Source organism: Talpa occidentalis, unplaced genomic scaffold (genome assembly GCF_014898055.3).
Source record: "Talpa occidentalis isolate TD23 unplaced genomic scaffold, MPIMG_talOcc4v2.1 talOcc4.4, whole genome shotgun sequence".
NCBI lineage: Eukaryota > Metazoa > Chordata > Mammalia > Eulipotyphla > Talpidae > Talpa > Talpa occidentalis.
The window spans coordinates 2835629-2856382 of NW_023604295.1; the positions used below are offsets into that span (position 1 = coordinate 2835629).

A 20754-nucleotide genomic window follows, 5' to 3' on the forward strand; every position below is an offset into this window, starting at 1 on the left:
TACCATTGAAAGGAAGTGTAACAGTCTTACTAGCCTTGGTGAGGACTAAAGAACACCCCTGCTTAATAAATGCTCACTTACATGGGGTGTCTTCAGTGACGTGGACGAGAAACCACGCTGCACTGTGATGGTGACAGGCGCAGTGCAAGGCTTTATCCCAGAACAGGACAATGTATGCTGGGTGGCTGTGAAGACAGGTAAGGCAGAGCACAAAAGACAGGCGGTAACACAGGTGCTATTTTACATAAGAGATATGGCTGGGTGTACCAGTCAGGACAGGAAGGCCCTCTCGTGTAACGGAGAGCCTTGTGGCTCAGCACAAGCCCAAGCGCACGCGTCATTCACACTACCTGGGCTGCAGGTGCTGCTCATCTTGCTTCCTCAAGGTGATGGAGCTGCATTGTGTTAGCCAGAGCTGATAATGAAGAGCCCCCCAACTCTGTGTAGCCCCGATGAAGGGGTGTGAGTTAAGAGTCAGGATGAGCTGCCCTGGTCCCTGAAGAGGCCGTGTGTGCACAAGCAGCATCTGGAAACCGCTGCATCTGAGTCAGGAACTCCAGAGAGCCTCCCCTTGCCACTTCTGATGCTGATCAGAGGCCATCTCCAGAAGACAGGGCTCTGGGTTGAGGTTCACCACCTTCTGCTTTCCTTGAGGCGTGGACAACAGCAGACAGGCACCGCAACAGGACCCCTGCACGGGTTTTCCTTGTCTCTGCAGAAAATTCTCAAAATGAGGTCCAGAAGCTCACCAACTGCCTAGAAATTCTCCCTGAGAAGCTCAGAACTGGGGTGGCTTCCCCAGAGCGATCTGGGGGGGCATTCTGGGGCCCCAGCCCTCACTCTGATTCTTTGTTAATGAACTCACTTACTTTTGCTTGCCTCGGTTTATCCCAGATGACAATTGTAACAGGAAGGGGACAGATCATGTGGCTCTTACAGATCCCCTGAAGTAGCAGGTCATTTCTGTTGTATTCCGGGGTCCAGACCAAACCACATGGCACCTCCACGAGCGGGCAGGGAGGCTCGTTGTAGGGTAAGGAAAAAAAAATGTCAGGCTTTTTCTGCCCTCCCTCCATCAGGATAGATGACGGATCCTTGTGGTCCTGAATGCATGCCTGATGGCGGCACCTGGAGCAGGGTGTGGGCATATGTAAGTGGGTACACCTGGGCTGAGACCGGGCTTTTAAGGGCGGCGTCACGGGGACACCAGCAGAAGCCGAAAGAGAAGCTGAGAGAAGCAGAAGCAGAGAAGCAGAACTACCAGAGAACACCGGAGAGCCCAGACAGAGTGAAGGCTTGCTGGGGGCTGGGAGGCCTGCCAGCCTCCCGGCCTCCCAGCACCCCTGCCTGCCGTGTACCTGGTCAATCCCAATAAAAGCCTGCAAAAGCCACTGAGGGCTCCAGGACTCCTCCTTTACCTGGTCTGCATGGGATCATAGAAAACCTGCCCTGTGGTCTTCCTGACCTTACACTCGTGCGCCCACATGAGGAGGCCACACGCTTGGTAAACAGCACGCTCACATCCTGCGCAGCTCTGCATGTCGGTGGTTGTCACACTGTCACCACCGCGCTCCTGCCCTCTCTCTGAGCCGTAATGAGGTGTCCTTCCTGCCCCTTCCCTCAAGCGCCACCCTGAGTGTCTCTGGTGAGTTTCCTGTTCCCTGACATGTTTTCTAAAAGCATGCCTTCACAATCAGCCTCATCAGGGCAAAGTCCAACCTGTCATCTGTTCTCGTGATAAAGTCTTGCTGGAACACAGCCAGGTTCACTTATTGACATGGTTCCATGGCTGCTTTCTCTCTGCTACCACGTAGCTGAGCAGCTGTGACAGAGATTCATGAGCCTCCGGGCCGAGAGTGCTCGCCATCTGGCCCTCTACGGAGTCTGCTGGCCCTTCATCTGTAGCATTCAGAAAATGTAAAATGAGAGCGTCCTTTCGTTTAATAATTCCCCTCTATAAGAAAATGACCAGGAGTGTGCACATAACTAATATAAAAGAACATACAGCAGAAAAATGTTTGTGACAGGGGGATGGATGGGTGGGTAGGAGGATGGGTAGATGGATTGGTAGATGGACAGGTCAGTGGATGGATTGGTGGATGGGTAGGTAGATGGGTAGGTGGGTGGGTTGGTGGATGGATGGGTGGATGGGTGGGTGTGGGTAGGTAGATGGGTGGCTGGGTGGGAGGGTGGTAGGTGGACAGAGATGGATACATGACATTGTGATGTATAGTAAGAAATATACATATTTGATCCTCATGCTCATTATTTGCATGGAGCTTCTAAAACTCATAGAATTTCCTGATAAGAGAGACAAGGGTGTCTTTTGTTTTTCATGAAATGCCTATTTCAAACACACCTGACTCTATGTTAATGAGGTAACTTTCAGAAAGCCCCTGAGGATGGTAGCCAGTTGCCAAGGAAACCACCCTATGATTACAAAGCTAGAATTTTCAGCAGCCCCACACCCTGTGGCCAGACCCAGAGAGTCCAGAGGGCCAATGGCTCAGCCCACCAGGCCACTCAATGAAGGAAGCACCAGGAGATCCCACAGGACGGGGAGCAGGGCGGCCAGGCGGCGAGCCAGACGGTGTCCCTGTCCTAGGGCAACAGGTGGTCCCCAGAGGGAGGGAGGTTCCGGTTCCCTGCCCCACCCAGAGAAAAGGGGCAGAAAGATCCAGACAAGTCTGGAAGGAAAAGAGCAAAATCAAGATCAAGATAAACACTGCTGTTGTTAACCTCCTGCGGGTCTCTCACCCACGTCTCAACCAGCCCGAGGTGGAGAAGCAAACGCTGTCGCCCTGACGAGGCCTCACCCTCCTCCCAGCAGCCTCCTTCAACGCCCTCCCTTGTGCTACCCAGGCAGCCCCGGCCACCGCCTGGCCCTGCAACCTCCCCTGGCCTCTCCTCCTCACCCCTTCAAGCCCTCCCTGTACCCCACAGCCCCTCCTGCTCTCTCCTCCCCCATCCTCTCCCCATCCCTCCTCTTTGCCCCCCTCACCCTTCCTCCCCATTCCCCCCTCTCTCCTGCACCCCATCCCACCCTCCCCCGCCCAGGGCCCGCCTCCTCTCACTGGGTCTAGGCTTATCACTTCCCAGGTTTCCATGGGCCCTTCAGGTGGCCCCAGGTGTTACCCAGGAGATGGGCGAGGAGCCACCACCACCTGCTGCTGGGGGCAGAGGGAGGATCCCCAAGGGCATAAATGGCCGCCAGCCCCCACCCCGTCCGCGGCCAGGGGGTAAGTCTCATCAGGAGGGTGTGAGAACCTGGAAGCTGGGCTCGGACCAGCCCGAGCTCACGGCCGCAGACCCGCCTCCGCCTCAGCCGACCGCCACGGACAGTGTCAGAGCTTTTTAGTACAAAAGTGTCTCCAATGATGCGTGAGACAACTTCTCCTGACCATTATCCACGGCTTATCTGAGTAGTCGGGAATTAGACTAAGAAATTATTTGTTAGTTGTGTGAAATTAACTGGATAGCCTACATTTTCCCTGGAAATCTTGCAAGATCTATGTCTTCATCAGTACAGCGAGGTAGAGAGAGCCTTCATGGGGCTCTCTGCCACGTGGACAGACATATTTTAGGAAATAACGAGCGTAAAGACTGGAACGCCATAAACTCAATAAATTGTCATCACCTCTTGCTTCCTATGTTTTTGCTTTTGGCCATCTTACTGTACGCCTGCTGCACTTGGGAAATTATTAATAGTTTCCCATTTTACATTCCAAACCATCCCAGGCTGGGTGATAAATTGTATGTTCATCGCTGGTGCAGAGACCAAAGGCCCACGACACAATTTTCCTTGCAGCTTGAGCTGATGTCCTGATCTCAGCCACCACGGGGGCCGCCCCGCTGAGCCAGGAAGAGACACATAAGACCTGAAGAGCATCCTCAGCCCTGACCCATGCTCAGGTGCACACACACACGCACACACACATAGACACACACACTTTATATTTTTCGGAGAGACTGGGTGACTCAGTAATTCTATGGATGCTCACCCTAAAGTTGAAACACACAAAAAAGACTCAAATCACACTGATTATAAAACCCACAAACGATTATCTTCTAGTCCTGTTTTCTTCTGGAATAAGATGAAATTGTATTTCCACTTTCATAATTCAGGCTCAACTTAGCCAGAACAATCATTATATTCTACAAAAGCAGGAGCTATTTGCTTACAATGTATCTTATGGGACCTAAAACAACACCTGCATCAACAGGTACCCCTTGATAGAAGGCGCAAGGACAGGAGTCTGTGAGTGATGGATGGATGCACCCGGGACTGAAAAAATAGAAAAAAATAGAAACATAGCTGAATGAAATTTTCCTGACACTTTTGGAAGTTGCAATGATACAGTGCAGTTGAAAGCAAAAGCCATCTCCTGGTGGTGCAGGTGATTGAGTGCGGCGCTATGAAGCTGTCTGCAGCCTCTGCAGCGCCGGTTCGATTCCGGCCGGCCGGCGAGGGTCCCACATGGCGCGGCAGACCTCTCCTGTCTCGCCCGCTGCTCCCCTCAGCAGTGTATTTCTTCAGTCTGCCTGTTCTGCTCCTGCTCTGTCTCTGGTGAATCCTCTCACCCTCCTGCGCTTCTGGCCGGTACCCTGGTTCTTGTATAAATAAGTAAATAAATAAATCTTTTAAAAAAATGCCTTTAAGGCAGGAAGGGTTAGCAACCGAGTCATGAAAGAGAAAACCAATAGCTTCATTTTTACTTATCCTACCTTCAATATGAAGATAAAGGGTTTTACTTTCCATCCTCATGGAAGGAAAAGCACACTGAAGAGAGGTTTTTTTGTGTGTTTACAGTTAACATTGGCTTGCGTTATTGTTGGTATTTTCAAAGTATAGGTGGTGACCCCCACCCCAGGGATCACCACCAGAGAGCACCCATCACTAAATCACCTGGTCCACCACCACGGTCCATTGTGCTTCCTTCTCTCTTTGTTCTCAGAGCTCCCCCCAGGCCTTCCAGATGTGTCAGGTGTGTAGTCAGTGCTCAAGTGTTGTTTGTCTTTATCTGACCCTTAGTTTGGTTTCTCTATATTCCACATAGAAGCGACGTCTGGTATCTGTCTGCTATCTGACTGACTTCACTGAGCATTATCACGTCCAGCTCCATCCATGTGGCCGCAAATGCCGGGAGTTTCTCCCTTTTGGTTTCTGAGTGGTATTCTATGGTGTGTATCACCCACATCTTGATCAACTCGTTTGTTTGGAGGCACTTCGGTTGTTTCCATAGCTTGGCTGCTGTAAACAGGGCTACAATGAACATGGGAATGCGAGTTTCCTTACGAACTAGTACTTTTTTAAAGTTTTCAGGTGGTTTACTAGCGGTGAAAATTACAAGTCACGTGGCAGACCATTCCAATCTTTTGAGACACCCCACACCGCTTTCCATAGGGGCTGGGTCAGCCCACATTCTGACCAGCAGAGAAAGAGGCTTCCCTTTCCTCGCATCCTCGCAGCACTTGCTGTTTCTGGTCCTTCGGTGCAGGCCATTCTCATGGGGTGACGTGGTATCTTATTGTGGCCCTCACTGGAATGTCCCTGATAATAATTTCCCTGATAATAATTTCCCTGATAAAAAAATGAACATTTTTTCGTGTGTCTTTTTGTCGTATACATGTTTCTTTGAAGAAGTGCCTGTTTAGCTCTTCTGCTCATTTTTTGATTGCGTTCTTTGTTTTCTTTTTTGATGAGTTTATGAGCACTTTGTAGAGCTTCGATATCTGTCCCTTGTCAGATGTATGGTGTGCGAATGTATTCTCCCACTTGGTAGTTAGGGTTTCTTTTGGTGCATGAGAACTTTTTAGCTTGATGTAGTCCCAGGTGTTCATATTGTCTTGTTCTCCTTGCTGTTGCAGACTAATCCCTAAAGACATCGCTGAAGCTTACATCATGAAGCATTTGCCTATGTTTTCTTCTATGTATTTTATGGTTTTAGGTCTTACATGGAAGTCTTTTATCCATCTTGAATTGGGTTTTTGTGTATGGTGCTCTAGTGTCATTTCTTTTCCATGTGACCTTCCAATGGTCATATTCCATATTCCAGTGAATGTTCTTGGCCCCTTTGTAATAGGTTAATGGTCCATATTAGTGGGTTTTGTCCATCCTCAGGGGATGGTGCTGATTATTGATGGGAGCAGTAGTGGGACTCATTGCTGGCTTCACTTCAGCTATCAGTCTAGTTCAGATCTGGAATCTCTCCTGCTCCACCCGCTCCCGACCCCTCCCCCACCATCATCAGTGAGGAAGTTCTTTCAAGAACCATCATCCCGGGATCCTGACCTATATCCACATGTGCTGCTGACACCCCTCAATAACCTGGACACTCCTCTCCCAGGGAACTTTCCAGGCTGTGCCAATAGACCCTCATATCTTGAGAATTGGTGTGATGGCTGGCCACAATCTTCTTGAAGCGACACACGGAAAAGGGCAAGCCCTGTGGAAAGATGGTCTGAACATTGTGAAGTCGTTGAGGTCTGATCCCCAGCTCTTGGAGGCAGAGCCCCACAAAGACATCTTCCAGTTTAATATAACGGACACGTTCAGAAACTTCATACACCAGACTGGCCACGTCGCTGGAGAAGACATAGCCAGTGCCGTCACAGTAGGTCGGGTACGTTCCCCACAAATATTCATATTTGCTAACAAACCATTTATGGGACCTTTTCCTGACAGGCAAGGCATTTTTATAAAGGAAGCCAGTGAAAAACCCCGAGGGCTGGTTCTTCTTCAGAAGCAGCTCCGTCAGGTAGTAGACGTTGATAAACACATCAGAGTCTGTTTTCATGACGAAAGCGGCCTGAGGACAATAGCGGTGGACCCACTCCATTCCCATCATGGTCTTCAGGGTCAGATTCACATAAACGTCCACAAAGTCCTTCTGGATGATGTCGCGATGCTGCTGGCTCTCCCGGGCCACCGCCAGAGACCTGTCCCTGCTGGACGTGGTTCCCAGGAGGAAGAACGTTTTTATTCGTTTTCCTCCAACCGTCCTGTCTCTTCCCCAGGTGCTCCGGATGGCACTGCGCTCAGACGTCTGATGGGGCGACGACGTCACCAGCAGGACCAGGAAGGGGGGCTGCTGCTCGCAGTCCATGTCTGGGAGCTGCAGGAAGTCCCCGTTTTCTCTCTTGAAAAACTCTGGAAGTACTGCAGAAGGGTCCAGATCTTCCTCACTAAGGTACCACATCAGGGGTCCTAGGGCCACCAGGGAAATACAGATCACTCTCATATAAAGGTAAACCATCTGAAAGAAGCAGAAAAAAAATGATCAGAACTCAACAGCACGAGGGCATGTAACCTTGACCTAAGAGGCATGACAGGGGCGGGGACATGCTTCATGCTGCTGTCTCCAAACCCTGCAATCTCACAGCACACGGGATGGAGTCTGGGGTTCAACAGAGAGGCAGAGAGGACACCAGTGTCTTCACTCCGCAGCGGAAGGTCAAGGCCACAGGCTGGGGCACATCCAGGCTCTCAGGGTCAGCACCTGGCCAGAGGGAGTCAGCTGCCCCATCGAGAGGACGTCCGTCCAGGGCTGCCCTCTCTGACCCCTGAGGGTACATCTGGGGAAGCTGCAGCTCTGGACACCACCTATGATGATGGACACGTGTGGTCCTGGCATTAGCGCCCCCAGCAGCACTGAGAACACATCACAAGGAAGGAGCAGAGCAACAGAGTGGAGGTGCAGGGAGTTCTTCAGGCTCAGACTGTTCGTGTCTATGGCCTAGGCCAAGAGAGTAGATTTGGGTTTGTGGAGGTTTCTAACACCTTGTGGGAGAGTCACACAGTGTCAGGAATAAGTTCTGGCCAAGGCAGCAGGTCTGACAGTCATGACGTTGCAGGGCTGAGCTCCTCGTGGTGCGGAGATGAGCGTGTTTGTGTTTCCGCCTCTCGACAGTAAATCCCCAAAACACCCCTGGTCAATAACCATAAGGGCCCAGTCCCCAAGGTGTGGAGCTGTGTCTCACCTGGGGCCTGCTCAGTGTGGTGGAGAGTCAGGATCTAAATGAGGGCTGGTGACCTGTGGGGCTCGGGAGGGCACATGCCCTCGTGGACAGCATGGGGACAAGATGGAAAGTTGATGAGGACGGGTGGAGGCCTGGGGAGACAGGGGACTGACTGAGGAGCTCACTAGTCAGACTGGACGTGGACGGGAGTTGTTTGAGCAGATCGGCCATCACACGTCACCATGACATTGTTACCTGGCACCTGCCAGGAACGTGGTAGTTTCCTGAAAGGCTTTTCCAGAGTTGAGCATCGTGTGTTTTGAGAAGTGAAATGTGTGCCTTGGTGAGATGAAATATGATGGAGGCTCCAAAGCATGAAGGAGTGGCCTGGCCAGGTCTTAGAGTGGGACCTTCACCATGTGGTCATGGCTCATGTGTCATCTCTGCGTGGGCTCTCAGGAAGCCTAGATGGTGCCCGTGTCTTATTTTTATTTGTCACAACTTTTTAATTCTATCTCGTATAATTTCAATTCATCAATTTAAAAAAATCCCTGCAAGGCCTCCCCGGTGGCACAGTGGGTTGAGCGCCGTGCTATGAAGCTGTCTGCAGCCTCTGCAGCACCGGTTCGATTCCCAGTTGGCCAAGGAGAAACCCACATGGCATGGCAGACTTCTCCTGTCTCATCTGCTGCACCCCTCAGCAGTGCATTTCAGTCCTGCTGCCTGTTCTGCTCCCTACTCTGTGCTGGGTGAATTCTCTCATCCTCCGGTGCCTCTGGACTGTACCCCAGTGCTTGTATAGATAATAAAAAATCTTTTAAAAAAAAATAAGTTATAAAAAAAATCTCTGGAAACCATAGATTCCCATGTTTAATTTTATCATCTATCTATCTATCTATCTATCTATCTATCTATCTATCTATCTATCTAATTCTTTCTCTTTTGTTTCTCCTCAATGACTTCGCCCTGAACCCACATATACTGCAGCAGGAAGGAGCTGAGCGGTTGTTCTGCATTTATTTATTTGGAACAGGATCTGAATTGTTTCTTATCCACACTCTCCAAATGCACCCACTACCCAAACTCTCTAAAATCCACATATTTCTGACAGATCCCCCTGCTATATTCCAAACCCCATCCCCTTCCCCTGAATAGGGCAGAATTAAGAGGCTGTGCTCACAAGGCCCTGCATGCCCAGAAGATCCCAGGATCCAAGGTCTCTTGGGAAGAGGGCAGGAAAGGGAAGCCTCAGAAGCGCCTGGACGCACCTACACTCCTTCAGGCCTGCCTCTCCTCCTTAGACAGCCATGCTCTGGCCCTGCCCGTTCCCCCAGCAGTGTCCTCACTGCTGATCTCCCCACGGAGACCTGAGAGGAAGCCTCCCACCCCCGACACAGGATTGGCCGACACGATGCGTTCATCATGTCTGAGCACTAGTGACCCAACTGACCCCCTCTTCATTCCTGACTCTGACAAGATCCATGCTGAGTATGTGGAAAATTCTTCTTTGCTGGGCATGCCCTAAATCACAGGTGCCACTACCACATTTTAATTGGACTTAAAAACCACCCAAAATGCACTAAATCTCCTAGGGAAAACTTACATTTCTTCACCCCTAAAAATACGAACCGTATCATGTCTTTGAAAGGCAAACACCCCAGGGGGAAGCCCAGTTTATTGTCCCTGATTTGGGCCTAGAATGTTGGGATCACCCTTGGTAAATAAAGCTAATTCAACTTTGTGTAACCAAAACAGGTATGTCTGCAGAGATTGCAGCCCTGTACATATATACAAATAACTTTAAGCTTCCTGGGATTCCGAGTTAAATTCCTGTTATCTCTGTAAAGCTCTCCTGAAAAAAAAAGAAGGGAATGGAGGCATCACACTCCCAGACTTCAAACTTTACTACAAAGCCATAATCATCAAAACTGCATGGTATTGGAACAAGAACAGACACACAGATCAATGGAATTGAATAGAAAATCTAGAAATAAACCCACAGATTTATGGTCAACTAATCTTTGACAAAGGAGCAAAGAATATGCATTGGAGCAAAAGAAAGTTTGTTCAATAAATGGTGCTGGGAAAACTGGGTCGCTACATGCAAAAGAATGAAGCTTGACTACTACCTAACACCATACACAAAAACCAGCTCAAAATGGATTAAAGAACTAGACATAAGACCTGAAACCATAAAATACATAGAAGGAAATATAGGCGAAACACTACGGGATATGCACATCAAAGACATCTTTACAGACACGTCACCCAAAGCAGTGATAGTGAAGAGAAAGATAAACAGCTGGGACTACATCAAATTAAAGAGCTTCTGCACAGCAAAAGAGACAATAACAAAAACAAAGAAACCCCACCAACTGGGAGAACATTTTTGCACACAACACTAATGATAAAGGACTGATCACAAAAATCTACAAAGAGCTGATGAGACTCAGCAACAACAAAGAAAATAATCCAGTCAAAAAATGGGCAGAAGAGCTAAAAAGAAACTTCTCTGAAGAGGAAATGCAAATGGCCAACAGACATATGAAAAAATGTTCAACATCACTTGCAATCAGGGAAATGCAAATCAAAACTACCATGAGATACCATCTCACACCAGTGAGAATGGCACATATTAAAAAAACTAGCAACAACAAATGTTGGCGAGGATGTGGAGAGAAAGGAACTCTCCTGCACTGTTGGTGGGAGTGCAAACTGGTCCAACCACTATGGAGAGCTGTGTGGAGATTTCTGGACCCACTAAACATAGAGCTTCCATATGATCCAGCAATTCCACTCCTAGGTATTTACCCAAAGGACACAGAAACATCAATTCCAAAGAGCACCTGCACCCCTATGTTTATCGCAGCACTGTTTACAATAGCTAAGCTTTGGAAACAGCCCAAATGCCCAAAAATAGATGACTGGATGAAGAAGATGGGGTCCATATACACCATGGAATATTACTCAGCATTCAAAAAAGATAAACATGCCATTTGCAGCAACATGGATGGTGCTGGAAGGGATCATGCTCAGCGAGATAAGCCAGAAAGAAAAAGAAAAATACCGGATGGTCTCACTCATAGCAGGAATCTAGAAAACTTAAATAAGGGACCAGGAAAAAGAATAACTATAAGAAAGAAAATATCAAAATCAACAAATAACTATGAACAAGAGACACTCTATGGGGGGTGGGGGGCGGGGAAAGGAGGGCTTGGGGTAAAAATAAGGGGGTTGTAATTGTATGGGGAATATAAAAATAAAATTTAAATAAAAAAAAAGAAAAGGTCACTTTCTCTAATGACATCTCCATGGGGATCGAAACGTGACTACTGAGAGGAGGTGATGAGAGAGGTGTAAGTGGAGCAGCAGCCTCAGAGGGCCCCCGAGAGCCGGTCCATCAGGACATGGCTGTGAACCGGGGCATGTCCCTGGGAATCTCCCCGGGGCCAGCCAGAGCCCAGGCTTTTCTGACTGTAAATAGGTCCAGGCTGGCACAAAAGCAGCCATCCATGCCCACATGACCTGGTCCTAGCAGGACCACAAGCTTACACGTCAGGCAAGCAATCCACGAGCAATTCCTACAGTGGAAATCGAAACTACAGGGGCAGCAGGACCAGCAGGACCATATTTATCAACATGACCTAAATCCTTGCCAAGTTTTCTGATCCTTTTAAAAAGTTTTACAAACAAGTCTAAAAAAGATCTTCAAAACTCGAGCGGTACAAAAGTTACACAGTGAACAGGATGCTCTCTGCACCCCTAGCCCAGTGCCCCTCCACCAGGACAGCCCTGCAGCTTCCGGGGTGTCTTTACAGAGGTGGCCAGGGAAGGAAATTACTTTCCACTCTATTTCTGTTTCCAACTAAACCATCAACAGTGCCAACAATATGAAAAAAAAATCAAAATTAAGAGTCAATTATCAAAGCAAAGACAAGCATAAGCATAAGAGCAAGACTCTTACCTTTCATGCTCCCCCTTGATAACGGCGTGAGCGAGGGCTCCGCTGACACGGAACGAAAAGCCACAGAAGGAAGTTAACTGTTCGAGAAGCCTGATCTTCGCCCCAACCACATCCGCCCTATAGCAGCAGAAGAGACCCAATCACCTCTACCCTACAGAAGGATGGGCTCCAATAAAAGTCTTATGAGGAAAGTAAAAGCACCACCTTTGACCACACAGACAGACTGGACAAGTAGCGCAAAGAGGGCAGAAGAGATTATGCACGTCAGCTACACGCACAGTCCAAGCAAATTTTAAAAGAATGATATTTAACTCCAGTGGAGTAGTTGGAATGACATAGGGGAAAAAGTCACCATTGCACACACTTTTCCAAGCATTACTGAGATTCACATGGTTTTAAATAAGCAAAGGTGATAAGATTTAACCACACACCGTGCTGTAGTTAGAACGGGACAAGCGGTAGAAGCGCAGCAGCGAGACCTCACCTGTGGTAAAGGTTAACAGAAGCGTGTGAGGTGCAGCAGTCACACAAGGACAGGAAGCACATTATCTGGATTGTAGACACTGAAGCCGGAGGAAACAGGAGTGGCATCAGGCCTGGAGAGCAGAGAGTGAGCAACAGGACTGTCCTGCTGCTTGCCGCCTGTAGCATGAGTGACCTTTGACACTAGGTACATGTATACTTTTGGGTAAATAAATTTTATTGTTCGTCCACTGGGAAAATGCATGTGAATTTGAAAGTCAAATTGATCCTAGTCTTGCACAGTATCAACCCTCCAGTTTCAGAGCTGGGAGAACATGAGAGTCAACGATCTGAAGAAATGGGTCAGGTTAGATGAGCAACAGAAGAACCCCCCGAATTTCAGGGGCTGCACACAGCAAAGGCTCACGTCTCGCTCTCAAAGGGATGATGGGCGCGTGGATGACACTGTCCGCTGGCACCTGGGACAAGCTGGCTTTCTAGTCCATGAAGCCTGGTAGCTGTGGTGCTGATCTGGGTGTTGCTGGGACATTGACCCAGCAGTTGCTGGAGAGCTGAGAGTGGGTGGCAGGACTGTCCTGCTGCTTTCCGCCTGTAACATGGGTGACCTTTGACACTAGATACATGTATGCTTTGGGTAAATAATTAAATTTTATTGTTGCTCCACTGGGAAAATGTGACAGGGCAGACGCTGCCAAGATCTGAGAATCTCTGCAGGTTGTAGAAGAGTTAATCTTAGGTTTCAAGTTATGAGGTCAAGACTGAGTGCCAGCAGAGTTCAAACATTACTCAGAAGACAAGTCTGTCCAAGCATGAAGTATTGACACACCCAGATATGACTGAAATGGAGCAACTGAATGATTGAATAGTGTTGAAGAGTCTCTACATTCTAGAGGCCTATTAAAAACACAATAGCATTGCGAGGGATTGTCTCTGCAATGCTACTTTTCAAACCCCAGACTGAGCTCAGTGAAGTCTAACTTGCAATCAACCCAACATCCCACCATAATATACCTGGAACAGACCCTGTGTCTTCTGTCATTACAGTGGCTTATTTGCCTTCCACAAATAAGCAATAAGGGCTTAGTACCTGTCACGTCAAAGTTTAAGAATAATGAACACTTCCTTTATTACCAGTACCTTGCATAATGAAGTTGACAAAATTATAATAACCATTATATGGCTAGTGTGAAAATTAGTAAACAAATTGTTATTTAAATGAGGTCAGGAGGCTAGAAGAAAATTAAGCACACAAAATCAGCAAACAATAAGAGCCAACAAGCTTTGGAAAAAAAAAAAAAAAACTGAGTGCCAGGATGAAGCCTGAAAAGTTACAGTGAGGGCTGTTAGTTTTACCTAATGAGGCAAAGTTCTCTGTGGAATTGGAGCTGGAGGACTACTGTTGCCAATAACAAATCCTGCAGAGATGCTTCCAACTTCAGTAAGATTCATTCAGAGGGGATTTTTTTGTTACTTAAAATGATAGTAGAAAATGTGGCTGACCTCCTTGGTATCCTTCATGGAGTCTAAAGCTTAGTTTCATTGTGTTTTGTCTGGTTTTATGTTGTTGTTTTTTTTTTGCTTTGCTCTTTTTTATATTCTACACATATATGAAAACATCTAATAATTGACCCTATGTCTTCTTTAGAGACGTGCCTGTTCAGGTCTTTCGCCCACTTTTGAATGGGTTGTTTTTTGCTATTGTTAACTTGTTTGCGTTCTCTGTCTACTTTGGAAATTAACCCCTTATCAGACATATGATGTGCAAATATCCCTTCCAAGTCTGTGTGTTGCTTTTTTATTTTTTGTGATGGTTTTCTTTGCTGTACAAAGCTTTATAGTTTGCTACAGTCCCATTTGTCTATTTTTGCTCTTGTTTTACTTGCCACTGGAGTTGAGGTCCCAATTACCTCGCTGAGATTAATGTCCAGGAATATTTCCCCATGTTTTCTTCCATGAATTTATGATCTCAGGTCTTATTTCCAACTCTTGAATCCATTTTGAATTAAATTTTGTTTATGGTGTTAACTAATGATCTGGTTTCTCTTTTTGCCTAGCTGTCCAGGGTTCCCTGCTCCATTTGTTGAAGGGGTTTCCTCTCTCCATGTGTGCTCATGGCCTCTTTGTCAAAGATTGTCAATATCTGTGTGGACTTATTTCTGAGTCTTCAACTCCATTCCATTTATCTGTTAGTCTGTTTTTGTTGCAATAACATACTGTTTTGGTTGCTGTTGCTTTGTAGTATTGTTTGAAGTAGGAGGCATCATCACTCCATCTTTCTTTTTTCCTCTGAAGACTGTTCTGACTATTCATGGGGTTTTGTTTGTTGTAGTGTTGTTTATCCATCCCTCTCTCCCCCACCTCATCCCTCCCAGACTCGCTCCGCTCTGACTCCGTCCTCCCCACATTCTGTCTGGACTCTTCAGTCCAAACAGGTTTCTATCTTCAGTCCCAGGTTTCTATCTCCTCTTCAGGTGGCCCCCGACTCTAACTAGTGTCCTGCATCCCCAGATTGGACCAGGAGCCACCACAACCACTTGCTCTCACAGGTAGAGAGGAGGGTCCCCAAGTTAATAAAAGGTAGCCAACCCCCACCCCAACTGTGATTGGAGGTTACTTCTCCTCAGGAGGGTTTGTGGTGATTTACCTTGGTGATTTTCAGATGCTGAACCGTACTTGTTTCTTGTGAAAATTTTTCTATTTTGTTTACTTTTTTCAAAGACTTTGGTTTCGTTAATCTTTGGACTTTTTATTTTCTATATCATTTATTTCTTCTTTGATTTTTATTATTTCTGTTCTGCTGGTTTTTGGATTTGTTTGTTCTTTTATCAAATTCCATGACCTGAAAGACAAGGTTCTTTTTGAGTGCTCTCTTCTTCCCTGATGATGGCCTATACAGCAATACATGTCCCTCTTGGCACGATTCCACTGAGCCGCCTGATTTCTGGGAGGCTGTGTCCTCCATATCATTTGCCTCAGGTATATTATTTATATCTTCTTTGATTTCCTCATTAACCCATAGGTTCTCATTAGTCTGATATTCAGTCCACACACAAAGTATTTTCCTGCTTTCCTGTGGTTGTTGGTTCCGAGTTTGAGGCCATTACCGTGAGAGAAGATGCTAAGTACGATTTAAATGCTATGAATTTCTTGATATTTGTTTTGTGACCCAGTATATTTTCTATTATGGAGAATATCCAATGAGCACCTGAGGAAAGTGTGTACTCTACATTTGTTGGGGACAATGCCCTGTGAATGACTATTAGGAACACACAGTCTAGTTCCTTATTTAAAGTTGTGTCCTGTTGTTTTCTATCTAGTTGATCTGTCCTAGAAAGTGGGCTCTTGAAGTTCTCCCCAACAAACAAGTTTTTTCCAATGTCTGTTTTCAGAGCTGATAGTACTTGCTAGTGTGTTTTGGTGCTTCTCCATTGGTGAGTATACAATGATGAGCATCAAGTCTTCCAAGGTAATGTTCCCTTAATTAATATATAGTGCCCCTCCCTACCCCTTGTTAGCTTTTTTCACTGGAAATCTGCTTTTTGTGCTGTGTGCTGCCCTAGCCTCCTTTGGGATCTATTTGCTTGTAGGATTATTTCCCAGCCATTTACTTGGACGCGTCTTTGATCTTTGGAATATAGATGTGCCTCCTGGAGATAATGGGAGATAGGATCTGTTTCCTGGTCCAACCACACTCTGTATCTTTTAAATGGTTAGTTTAGTCCATTGACAATTACAGTGATTATTGACATATGAATGCCTGTTGCTGTAGGAAAAATCAAGCACTAATGCAGTAGTGCAGGTCCTCAGGGGATGGTGCTGATTATTGATGGGGCACTAAGTGGGAATAATTCATGGTTTAAACTCAGTCCACAGTCTAGTCTAGCTCAGATCAGGAACCCCACATCACCCTCCTCTGCACCCTCTTCCAAGTCACCCTGCTCCCACCATCATGACTGGTGTCCTTTCAACAACCATCATTCTGGGTGCCTGACATGTGTCAGATGTGCTGCTGGGAACCCTCATTGACCTGGACACTCCTCTCCCAGGGAACTCTCTAGACCATGCCAAAAGAGTCTAATGTCTTGAGGCTGGACACCATGGCTGGAGACAATCTTCCTGTAGAGACACTCAGAGAAGGGCTCTCCACCTCGGATGAAGGACTGCTCCGTGTCTAGTTGCTCGGGGCTGATTTTAAGCTCTTGGAGGCAGAGCCCCACAAAGACATCTTCCAGCTTAATGAACGGGACGCTACCAAAAACACTATACACCTGAGTGGCCACGTCACTGGAGAAGACATAGCCAGTGCCGTCACAGTAGGGCGGGAACGTGTCCTGTGGATACTCCTCTTTGCTGACAAACCATTTATGGGGATTTGTCCTGACAGGTGAGGCATTTCTATAAAGGAGGCCAGCGAAAAAACCAGAAGTTCGGTTCTCCTGCAGAAGCAGCTCCGTCAGGTAGTAGACGTTGATAAACACGTCAGAGTCTGTTTTCATTACGAAAGCGGCCTGAGGACAATAGCGGTGGACCCACTCCATTCCCATCATGGTTTTCAGGGTCAAATTGTCATAAACGTCCACAAAGTCCTTCTGGATGATGTCGCGATGCTGCTGGCTCTCCTGAGCCACCGCCAGAGACACGTTCCAACTAGACGTGGTTCCCAGGAGGAAGAACGATTTTATCCATTTTCCTCCCACTGTCCTGTCTCCTCCCCAGGTGCTGCGGATGGCACTGCGCTCAGACGTCTGATGGGGAGACGACGTCACCAGCAGGACCAGGAAGGGGGGCTGCTGCTTGCAGTCCATGTCTGGGAGCTGCAGGAAACTCCTGTTTTCTCTAGTGGAAACAAATGGACTTATTTCTATAGGAGTCACATGGTGCGTGCTAAGGTACCAGCACAGGGCTCCCAGGACCACCAGGTAAACACACATCAATCTCATCTTCAGGGAAACCATCTGAAAGGGACAAAATAAATGATCATAACTCAGTGGCATGGAGGCATGTAACCTTGGCCTAAGAGGCGTGACGGGGGCAGGGACATGCTTCATGCTGCTGTCTCCAAACCCTGCAATCTCACAGCACACAGGATGGAGTCTGGGGTTCAACAGAGAGGCAGAGAGGACGCCAGTGTCTTCACTCCGCAGTGGAAGGTCAAGGCCACAGGCTGGGGCACATCCAGGCTCTCAGGGTCAGCACCTGGCCAGAGGGAGTCAGCTGCCCCATCGAGAGGACGTCCGTCCAGGGCTGCCCTCTCTGACCCCTGAGGGTACATCTGGGGAAGCTGCAGCTCTGGACACCACCTATGATGATGGACACGTGTGGCCCTGGCATTAGCGCCCCCAGCAGCACTGAGAACACATCACAAGGAAGGAGCAGAGCAACAGAGTGGAGGTGCAGGGAGTTCTTCAGGCTCAGACTGTTCGTGTCTATGGCCTAGGCCAAGAGAGTAGATTTGGGTTTGTGGAGGTTTCTAACACCTTGTGGGAGAGTCACACAGTGTCAGGAATAAGTTCTGGCCAAGGCAGCAGGTCTGACAGTCATGACGTTGCAGGGCTGAGCTCCTCGTGGTGCGGAGATGAGCGTGTTTGTGTTTCTGCCTCTCGACAGTAAATCCCCAAAACACCCCTGGTCAATAACCATAAGGGCCCAGTCCCCAAGGTGTGGAGCTGTGTCTCACCTGGGGCCTGCTCAGTGTGGTGGAGAGTCAGGATCTAAATGAGGGCTGGTGACCTGTGGGGCTCGGGAGGGCACATGCCCTCGTGGACAGCATGGGGACAAGATGGAAAGTTGATGAGGACGGGTGGAGGCCTGGGGAGACAGGGGACTGACTGAGGAGCTCACAAGTCAGACTGGACGTGGACGGGAGTTGTTTGAGCAGATCGGCCATCACACATCACCATGACATTGTTACCTGGCACCTGCAGAGGTGCTGGTCTGTGCCCTCCCTGTGCTTCTGCGGGTCTCTGTCCTATGTGCCACATCAGCCCAACCGGGCACTGCTGCCACACTCCTCCCCTTCTCTGGGCAGCATGGCCGAGGCCTCGTGGCTGAGGGGATCAGGCCACTTATTTTGAGGCCTTGAGTGACTAGCAACGTGCAAAAGTGCCCAGGACAGCTGCAGCCCCAACTCCTGCAAACCAGGAGAGGCTGCCCGGTAGAGGGATGAAGAAAAGGCCTCACGCCCGTGACACTGACTCTTTAGGTATGTCCAGGGCCGTGTGGCTGCCCCAGAGATGGCTCCACCTCCTTGGAGCCTGAGTCCACCAGGGCCAGCGCAACAGACCGTGGGTGTCTCACCCCCACACACGGCCGTCACCCTCCATTCCCTGCCGCGAGGAGACTGAGGGTCCTCCTGGGTCCATCCCTGGCAGAAGTTGCTAAGAAATTAATGGACAAATACGATGAGCTCATCATGTCTGAGCACAAGCAACCCGAGTGACCCGTCTTCATTCCTGACCCTGACGAGACCCACGCTGAGTATGTGGAGAATTCTTCTTCACTGGGCACCCCCTTAATCACAGGTGCCACCACCACATTTTGATTAGACTTAAAAAGCACCCAAAATGCACTAAAACTCCTAGGGAAAAAACTTAAATATCCTCAAGCTTAAAAATATAAATCTTACCCTATTTTTGAAACATAAACACTCCATGAGGAATTTTATTTCTTTTATTTTGAAATATGAACACTCCAGTAGGACGTCTTCCTGGGGTGTTTACATTTTTTTCTACCTGATCATTGGCTGGAATGTTGGAATGATCTTGGTAAATAAAGCTAATTCAACTTTGGTGTAATTAAAATGGTATGTCCACAGAGTTTTCAGCACTTGATAGGTATATGCAAAGAACTGTAAGCTTCCTGTTTCCGAGTTAAATACGTTCCTGTTATCTCTGTTGTGGGATTTGTCAGCAAGAAAAAAAAAGCCTAAGAAAAGGTGACTTTGTCTAATGACATCTCCACGGGGATGGAAACGTGACTTACTGGGAGGAGATGGTGAGACAGGTGTAAGTGGAGCAGGTGGAGGGGAATGTTCAGTGGTGCTGAGGGCCCCGTGCAGCCCCCAGAGGGCCCCCGAGAGCCGGCCCATCAGGACGTGGCTGTGGACCGGGGCATGTCCCTGGGAATCTCCCTGGGGCCAGCCAGAGCCCAGGCTTTTCTGACTGTAAATAGGTCCAGACCGGCACAAAAGCAGCCATCCATGCCCACATGACCTGGTCCTAGCAGGACCACAAACTCACACGTCAGGCAAGCAATTCACGAGCAATTCCTACAGTGGAAATCCAAACGACAGGGGCAGCAGGACCAGCCGATAAATATGACCTAAGTCCTTGGGGAAAAAGACCTCTTCCCTCCCCGCCTGTACAGGGCACCGTGGGACCCAGAGCAGAGAGAGTGAGGCCCCTGCACAGCACAGCCACCTGCACAGCCCTCACAGCCCCAGGCCAGAGCCTAGTGATTCAGAATCTCAGCGCAGACCCAGCCCTGGCCTATCACAGCCCGGGTGACCGTCATGTTCATCCCCAGCCACGTCACGCATGCAGGGCATGCAGATTTGTCTGTTCTCCACATTCTTTAATTTTTGCGTGTCTGTGTGTGCACTAGAGGGTCCTCATCCGCCACTTATTCACAATCCCGGGAAGCAGCACAGATTAACAGAGCAGATCTGTACACTGAAAGTGTCCCAGGCCGAAGGACAAAGCTGAGACCTGGGATACCAGGACGCCTCCCACGAAAGCAGACATGTGACGAGTCCCTCCCTATGTCAGGCCACTCCAGGGCGTCCAATGTCAGGCAGGTGTGGCGGTGACGCCTCCACCCAGCCCCTCCTGTGTGCACTGCCCCGCATGGAGCCGTCTCTGGGGTTGCTACTTCATGTGTGTGCAAATGGCGTCAGGTGGGGTCTCCACATGGCAGTGGGGACAGTAAGACTCTCGGTCAGCGGGAAGACTGTTCAAACCACGGCACTTGGACCTTTCGTGTCAAAATTTGGTTAAATAAACTCTGTGTCCTTAAGGTTTCCAAATCCTCATCACCTTCTAAAAGCGCCCAGAAAACAAGCGTCCATGACATGAAGCAGCCGAGCCCTTGTCCTGGGGCTCCCACAACAGCAGCTTCTCAGAGAGCCCGTGACCACGTGACTGTTTTGCTCTAGGAACATTGCCCATTGGGCTCAATGTTTACATCTGTGCGGTGTGTTGGTCAAATGCATGAGCTACTTTAAATTTCCATGTCTGCCGAGTTTCTGACATCTTTTTTTAAGTTTTATAAACCAATGTCTAAAAAAGATCTTCACATGGGCCTCCCCAGTGGCGCAGCAGTTGAGCGCTGGGTTACGAAGCTGCCTGCAG

The 20754-nt window shown here is 48.4% G+C and overlaps 2 protein-coding genes across 2 annotated transcripts; both read right to left on the minus strand.

Annotated features, from left to right (window-relative positions):
- Positions 1 to 6320: 6320 nt before the first annotated feature.
- LOC119257076 (beta-1,3-galactosyltransferase 5-like) lies at positions 6321 to 7199 on the minus strand. The gene has a single exon (XM_037524778.1). It carries the CDS (start codon positions 7197 to 7199, stop codon positions 6321 to 6323), a length of 879 nt encoding a protein of 292 aa, XP_037380675.1.
- Positions 7200 to 16425: 9226 nt separating this feature from the next.
- On the minus strand, positions 16426 to 17361 carry LOC119257077 (beta-1,3-galactosyltransferase 5-like). Its single transcript, XM_037524780.1, has one exon. It carries the CDS (start codon positions 17359 to 17361, stop codon positions 16426 to 16428), a length of 936 nt encoding a protein of 311 aa, XP_037380677.1.
- Between the last annotated feature and the right edge of the window lie 3393 nt (positions 17362 to 20754).